General features: G+C 63.6%; 2 protein-coding genes across 3 annotated transcripts in view; one reads left to right on the top strand and one right to left on the bottom strand.

Moving 5' to 3' along the window:
• Nucleotides 1-2653: 2653 nt before the first annotated feature.
• On the top strand, nucleotides 2654-4783 carry LOC115306332 (ubiquitin thioesterase OTUB1-like). Its single transcript, XM_029956676.1, has 4 exons — nucleotides 2654-2910; nucleotides 3140-3224; nucleotides 3342-3536; nucleotides 3651-4783. Exons 1-4 carry the CDS (start codon nucleotides 2669-2671, stop codon nucleotides 3846-3848), a joined length of 720 nt encoding a protein of 239 aa, XP_029812536.1. The 5' UTR covers nucleotides 2654-2668; the 3' UTR covers nucleotides 3849-4783.
• A 127-nt stretch (nucleotides 4784-4910) lies between these two features.
• The window catches only part of MACROD1 (mono-ADP ribosylhydrolase 1), a 142744-nt gene continuing 140650 nt past the window's right edge, over nucleotides 4911-7004 (bottom strand). Inside the window, exons 5-11 of one of the 2 annotated variants that reach the window (XM_029956678.1) lie at nucleotides 6654-6770; nucleotides 6073-6194; nucleotides 5933-5963; nucleotides 5676-5749; nucleotides 5316-5397; nucleotides 5193-5228; nucleotides 4911-5042 (exon numbers count right to left, since the gene is read on the bottom strand). In XM_029956678.1, coding sequence (XP_029812538.1) covers nucleotides 5224-5228; nucleotides 5316-5397; nucleotides 5676-5749; nucleotides 5933-5963; nucleotides 6073-6194; nucleotides 6654-6770 — 431 coding nt within the window. In that variant the 3' untranslated portion in view covers nucleotides 4911-5042; nucleotides 5193-5223. The remainder of the gene's footprint in view (nucleotides 5043-5192; nucleotides 5229-5315; nucleotides 5398-5675; nucleotides 5750-5932; nucleotides 5964-6072; nucleotides 6195-6653; nucleotides 6771-7004) is intronic. The other variant, XM_029956677.1, reaches the window with a different exon arrangement.

Here is a 7004-nt window from a genome sequence, read left to right as displayed (position 1 = left end):
CCGCCCCCCCCCCTTGCTGTGCTTGAGCCCGCCTCCACCCTGGGGGGATCCTAAGCCTAGACAGCAGAGCCTGAGCAGACTTAGATGCCTTGGCTCCTTTTTGGATTGGGCCGCCGTGAGGGTTAAGCGGACACTGGCGCTCAGCGAGGGGCCTGGCACAAGGCAAACGCTCGGAATGCTTCTAGTAGCTTTTCCAGTAGCCACGATTTGTCTCTGTGCATCGTGTGCTGCGAGTCACCATTTCCAAGCAGGTGCTGTGGGCCAGGCACTATTTTCGGTACTGGAGGTGGAGAAATGATGGCAGCCCAGAAGGTCCTGCCCTTGTGCAGCTGCGCGTCCTGGTGGGAGGACTAAGGTAGCGGGAGCTCGGGGGGTGTAGGTCAGAAGCCGGCGGTGCTCTGGAGAAAGGTAATGCGGGACATGGAGAGAGGGAGTTGGAGGGCAGGTGGCCGAGGGCCTTGCTGAGAAGGTGATGTTGGAGTGACTGGAAGCGGCCGGGGAGCAGGCTCTGGGCGCAGTGGGGCCTGTTGGGGCGCAGGACACTGTGGCTGGGGCGGAGGTGGGGCACAAGTGGGGGCCGGGGAGCAGGCTGTGGGTGCCTGGGCGCAGTGGGGCCGGCTGGGGTGCAGGGACAGTGTGGCGGGGCGGAGCTGGAGCTCAGGTGGGGGCCGGGGAGCAGGCTGTAGGCGCCTGGGCACAGTGGGGCCGGCTGGGGCGCAGGTGGGGCTGGGAGAGCGGGGCGGGTGGCCAGGCAGGGGAGGAGTATGAGCAGGTTTCTCTGGTTACCCTGGCTGCTGGAGTGGGGAGACCTGGAGGAGGGGAGTGCCTGAGGGAAGCATCGAGAAGCTGAGGAGACTCAGAGGAGACTCGGCAGATGAGGAGCAAACCTTTGGATCTGCGTTGGATTGGATGTGGGGGGAGGCGGGGGCGAGGATGGGGGTGGGGTGAGCGGTCAGGATAAGTGCCACGAGGCTGCACTGGGCCATCGGGCTGGACCAGGAAGTGAGGCAGTTTGATGTTTGAGTCAAATGGGAGTTGAGGCTGGAGACAGGGTCAGATGAAGACTTCTGTCTGGGCCTATTTAAATCCTAAGATCAGGGGCACCTGACTGGCTTGTTGAGTAAAAGCATGTGACTCTCAATCCTGGAGGTTGTAAGTTCAAGCCCCACGCTGGGTGTAGAGATTACTTAAGATATTTTAAAATCAGTCAGTCAATCCAAAGACTGTTGGTAGCAAGCAATGCACGAGTGTCGTTGGCGAGCGTGTGATGGGCCCCTCTTCTGGCATGCTGCGCATGGTGTCTTGAGGAAGCGTGCGGTGTGGTTTGGTGGCGGCCCTGACCTTCACCGGGTGAGGGGGGAGGAGGACAGAGGAGGGGGCATGGAGGTGGTGGTGTGGGGTGGATGGTGTCCTCTGGTGGGTGACATCCCCCCTCATGGTGAATGCTGCTGAGGGGCCAGTCTGGGCAGGAGTGGGCTTGGCCCTCGGACTTAGGAAAGGCACTCGTGACCTTGACTAAAGGCTGCTTGGGTGGTGTGCGTAGAGGAGAAATGGACACAGCACGGACCACTTCCGGAGCAGTCAGTTCCGCTCTCAAGGGGAGTGGAGAGGGTGGGAGCCGGGAAGGACTTCCATGTGAAGCAGAGGATTTTTCTTCTTTTAATGAAGAACCAGCCTCGTGTTTGTGTGCTGCCGAGTCCAAACGAGTAAGAAGAGAAAAACTGAGGGGTGCGGGAGGAGGGGGAGGCTTCCTGGAATGACGTCCTTGAGCCCAAGGGCTCTGATGTGGCCCAGAGGGGCGGCCTAGTAGCAGGAGAAGCAGGGGAATCAGGAGAGAAGGCCACGTGGGCGGGTGTGCTGATTGGTGCTCAGGGGTTCTGGGTGAAAGTCCTCAGGAAGGAAGCAAGGTCCTTGGGAAGGTGGGTAGGGGGTAGGGGTGGAGGAGGACGGAGAACGCATGAAGTAGCCCAGGGAAGAAGGCCCGCTTGGTGGCAGCGCCACTGGCCCACTCGTGTGGGGAGGTCCGGAGGTTCAGCAGACAGAAGAAATCCCACCGTGTTTGGGGAGGCAACTGGAGATGGGGCAGGGGAAGGTTTAGAAGGAGACCAGGCCTTGGGGCGGGGCTCCGGGCGCCTGGGTGGCTCAGTCGGTTAAGAGTCCGACTTCCGACTTCGGCTCAGGTCACAATTTCCTGGCTCATGAGTTCAAGCCCCGAGCAGGCTCTGTGCTGACAGCTCAGAGCCTGGAGCCTGCTTCACATTCTGTGTCTCCCTCTCTCTGCCCCTCCCCCACTCACACTCTGTCTCAAAAATAAACATTAAAAAATATATATATTTTAAAAAAGGAGACGAGGGCCACTGTCTCCCGACTGGGGTCAGCTCGGTGTGGTGCCCAGCGCTGCACGCCCGTCCTAATTTGTCCTGGAGTCACGTGGTTTGAAAGATTGTTCTCCAGAAAAGCCATGTTGGACAAGGATTGATTGATTTACCCGTCTTTCTGCACAAACAGCCCTGCGGGCCCAGCAGCATGGCTTGCCTGGTGGCTGGGGATGGCTTTGGTGACCCACACAGCCAGCATGTCCATAAGACATACTTTCCTGAGGCTCTGGGGGCTCCTGCCAGTGGGTCTTTGGATGACTCGTATCGCTGGGGGTCAGCAGGGGCCAAGGATGGCGGGTGGCCCCTTGGAGCTCAGTCATCCCTGCAGTGGTGTGACCTTGGTTGGGGAGTCGGGGGGGGGTTTCTCTGGTTCTGGCCTGATGTTGATGGGCGCGGGGGCTGCCTGTTCACAGGACCTCCACAAAAAGTACTCGTACATTCGCAAGACCAGACCTGATGGAAACTGCTTCTATCGCGCTTTTGGATTCTCCCACTTGGAGGCGCTGCTGGACGACAGCAAGGAATTGCAACGGTGAGGGTCGGGGCTGTGGGCGAAGGTTCTGGGAAAGGCATTGCGGGGGGGCCCCTCCCGCTCTCGGTGACTCCACCTGAGGCCAGACGGTGGCTGGGCTCTTGCTGTGGTTTTCTGCTCTGAGCCGGGGGTGGGGGCCCCCAGTGTTGGCCAGTCCCCCCCAGTTCTGCACCGGCCTCCCTGCTGGCCGAGGAGCCCACGCTGGCCCCCCTTTCCCTCCCGCCCCCAGGTTTAAGGCCGTGTCTGCCAAGAGCAAAGAGGACCTGGTGTCCCAGGGCTTCACGGAGTTCACAATTGAGGATTTCCACAACACGGTGAGCCCAGCCGCCCCTGTTGCCCTCTTGGCCAGGGAGGAGGTCGGGTGGCCCGGCCGCAGCGGGGTTGACCCATCTCCTCCTCCATTTGTGCCCTATGTCCCCTGTGGGTGGCAGTTCATGGACCTGATCGAGCAGGTGGAGAAGCAGACCTCAGTGGCCGACCTGCTGGCCTCCTTCAACGACCAGAGCACCTCGGACTACCTGGTGGTGTACCTGCGGCTGCTCACCTCCGGCTACCTGCAGCGCGAGAGCAAGTTCTTCGAGCACTTCATCGAGGGCGGCCGCACCGTCAAGGAGTTCTGCCAGCAGGTGCCGTCCCTCCCTTTTCCTGGCCGGGGGCGGGCACCCGGGCGTGGGTCGGGGTGTGCACAGGGCGGTGTGCGGAGCGGTGCCGGGACGCTGACCCCCGCTGCCGTGCCGCAGGAGGTGGAGCCCATGTGCAAGGAGAGCGACCACATCCACATCATCGCGCTGGCCCAGGCCCTCAGCGTCTCCATCCAGGTGGAGTACATGGACCGCGGCGAGGGCGGCACCACCAACCCGCACATCTTCCCCGAGGGCTCCGAGCCCAAGGTCTACCTTCTCTATCGGCCGGGACACTACGACATCCTCTACAAATAGGGCCGGCCCCGGCCTGCCGCTGCCCTGCCTGCCCTCCCCTCTGCCAGGCGCTAGACGTGTACAGAGGTTTTTTTTTTTGTGGTTGTAAATGGTCATATTTCACTCCCCTCCCCCCCACCGCCCCATCACACGACCTTCCACATTTTATTAAAGGGGATGCTGGCGGTGAGCCGCGTGTGTGCGTGTCCCTGCTCCGCTGCTGCCTGGCTGGCTGCTTGTGTCTGGCTCCCCCCCGCCCCCCAGGTGGGCTCTTCTCGACCTTCCACCTGTCCATGTCCAAGCCTCCCCCCTCCAGGAGCAGTTTTGAGGGGGCTAGGCCTCTTGGGGACCCCTCCTGGCTACTGGGGTTCCACTTCCTTCCTTTCTGGCACCCCCGCCCTCTTTCCCTCCTTAGCTGGCCCAGGGACTTCCATGAGAATCTTGGAAGGTTCCTGGTTTCTTGTCCAGGGACCCAGGATCACCCAGGCTTCAAGCTGTACCCTCCTAGGCCCTGACCTGACTGCACCTCGCCGCGCCGGTCCAGGCCCCAGACCGGAGCCGCCTGCCCTCCCGTCGGGGGGTCTGCATGCTCCAGTCCTGGGTGGAGATGGCTGACGTGATGGGGCCTGGCTCAGGGCAGGCGGAGGAGCCGGGGCACCCCGGTGTACCCCCAGGTGGTGCCAACCTGGTGGGGGAAGGGTAGCCTTCAAGCCTACATGTGGTCCATGGTCCTGAGGTCTAGGCAGGGCTTGCCAGGTGGCCCTTCCTCCCCCGCCCCTGCCCCTGCCTGTGCCTGCTTTGTACCCCCTTTGCTTGGGCCACGGTGTCTCTGCATTGCCTTCCTTTTTGCCTTCACCTCTTTTCTTCCCTCACCCCAGCACATGTGGGGTCTTGGCCCCCAGGCTGTGAGCTCCTTGGGGGCAGGCCCTCAATAAATGTAAAGTGCTGCTGCCCGCCTCTGCCGTCCAGCCCGCGCCTCCACCCGCCCGGCTCACCGAGCGCGCTCGCCGGCCCCTTGCTGCCAGAAGCACTTGTCCACACCTTGGGGCTGTCTCCTTCCCCAGCCAGCACTCAGACAGTAGGAGCTGTGACACTGGAGGGGAGGGTCTTTATTAGGAGGCTTCTGAGGCGCTGAGGGGGAGAATGGGGGGCCCGGGCTGCAGGCTCCGGGGACCTCTTAGAGCTGGGAGCGAGGTCCAGTAGGCCCAGGTGAGTCTGTGGGCAGAGCGGAGCAGTCAGGGGGGGTGTGGGCTGCTGGCCTCCCCTCCTGGCTTTCCTGCATGGGGCTGAGCGGGGTTGGGGGGCAAGCCCCTGTGTTAGCAGCGGGTTAGTGGGCAGCCACCTGGCAGGCCAGACCCTCCTTACCAGTACCGGGCAGGGTGGGCGGTGGGTGCTGTCAGGCTGGAAGGCAGAGGACAGTGAACCTGTGCTGGGGGGCGGGGTGTGGGGCGCAGAGGGGGGCAGGGTGAGGTGTCATGGGGTGCGTACCAGCAGGGAAGTAGTACGGGAGCCGTTGCATGTAGATGCTTTCGTCCTTCTCCAGGAACACACAGATGATCAGCCGGTCCACCTGTGCGGGGACCTGCTCAGCCTGGGGTTGGGGAGGGGGCACCCACACCCCGGCTCCCCTGTGTTATCACTGCCCCCACCTCTACAGGTTCTCACGTGCCTTTTTCTTGGGGGTGGAGCACTGGCCCTAAGTTTGGAGCTCAAGCTACACCCTTCACGGAAGGGGGTCATGGTGTGCACTCCTCGATGCACACTGGTGGGAAGGGGCGGGGATGCGGAGAGGGCTGCTGCCGCCCCTCACCCACCCATCTTGTCCCCTCGACTGGGCCCTGGACTCGCCTTGTCCTTATGTTGCTCCATCCACTCGCGCAGCGCGGCCAACACGACCTCTGCCGCCGCCTCGTTGGGGTAGCCTGGCGACCCGGCGGGGCCGAAGTGAGTCTGGGCTCTGGCCCGCCCAGCCCCGCCTACCCGGCTCCGCCCCGCCCCCCTCACGCCCGTCCAGCCCCTCCTCGCGCCTGGGCCCACCCACTTCCAAGTCCCGCTCCGCCCCCTTCTAGATCGGTACACCCGCCCCCATGCAGCGCGCCACTCACCAAACACGCCGGTGGAGATGCAGGGGAATGCCTGGGGCGGGGGAGGGACATGAGAGGGAATTGGGGACAGTGTCACTCTCCAACCGCCACCTCTGAGGGGCCTTCTCCCTCCCGCTCTAGTCTGCCCCCGCCCCCCTCACCGCAGAGCGGAGCCGATGCTCCAGCAGCAGGTCGAGGCTGCTCAGGTAGCAGCTACGGAGCTCGGCAGCTTGGGTGGCGCTGGGCTCTCCGTGGGCGATGGGGCCCACCGTGTGGATGACATCTGCGGGGGGCGACGGGGTCAGACCGGATGGGGACTCCAAGCGGCCATCGGCTTTCTCCCCCTACCTGCACTGGAGAGGACGGGAAACCGGCCCTCTCCCCCAAATTCTCAGAGTCCCTAGGGGAGGATCCTGCCCATGTGGGTGCAGAGGTGTGCCCTCAAATGTCTCGATAGAGACAGGCAGGCCCGCGCTGGGCCCCCTCTGCACATCTGTATGGACCCCGCTGAGCCGTGGGGCGGAGCGGGCGAGCCAAGTCACTGCCTCCTCAGCTCCTCGCATCCCCTCCCGCCACCTGCTTCCTGGTGCGTGCGAGGAGGGGCCGGCTCCCGGCGCTTAAGGTTAAGAAGTGACCCCGGAGGAGGCCTCCAGCAATCGTGCGTGGTCTGCTCCCCTAAGCCCCCCCAATACACAATATGCCCTGTCTGTGCCCCACAGGAGGAGGGGGGGTTGGGACTCACACTTGGCCGGCAGCCGATAGCCGCCGGTGATCTTGGCCTTGCCGGTCTCGCAACTCTGCAGGGTCCGGCACTCGTCGGTGAGGAGGGGTCCAGCGGCCCGGTGGATGCAGCCGTCCACTGCAGGGCAGGGGGGCAGTGAATCATGGGGCTCTCCGCGTCACGCCTGAGCCCATTTTACAGAAGGGAAAGCGGAGGCCCACGCGCAGAATACTCCCAACCTCCTCGGCTGGGCCAGGACTCACCGGGCACCGCGCACGCCTTCTCCCGCGGCCACCAGCTGCTCGCAGACACCCGCGGCCTCTGCGGGCTCCGAGGCGCGGAGGCGGGCCGCAGCGGGGCCCGGCAGGAAGC

Source organism: Suricata suricatta, chromosome 11 (assembly GCF_006229205.1).
Source record: "Suricata suricatta isolate VVHF042 chromosome 11, meerkat_22Aug2017_6uvM2_HiC, whole genome shotgun sequence".
In the NCBI taxonomy this organism is placed as follows: Eukaryota; Metazoa; Chordata; class Mammalia; order Carnivora; family Herpestidae; genus Suricata; species Suricata suricatta.
This window is presented reverse-complemented; position numbering and strand designations above follow the sequence as displayed.

Coding starts and splice junctions, on each gene's coding strand:
- LOC115306332 (XM_029956676.1), top strand. CDS start 2,669: ATGGCGGGTGGCCCCTTGGAGCTCAGTCATCCCTGCAGTGGTGTGACC. Junction 2,911..3,139: donor GACAGCAAGGAATTGCAACG/GTGAGGGTCGGG, acceptor TCCCGCCCCCAG/GTTTAAGGCCGTGTCTGCCA. Junction 3,537..3,650: donor TCAAGGAGTTCTGCCAGCAG/GTGCCGTCCCTC, acceptor GCCGTGCCGCAG/GAGGTGGAGCCCATGTGCAA.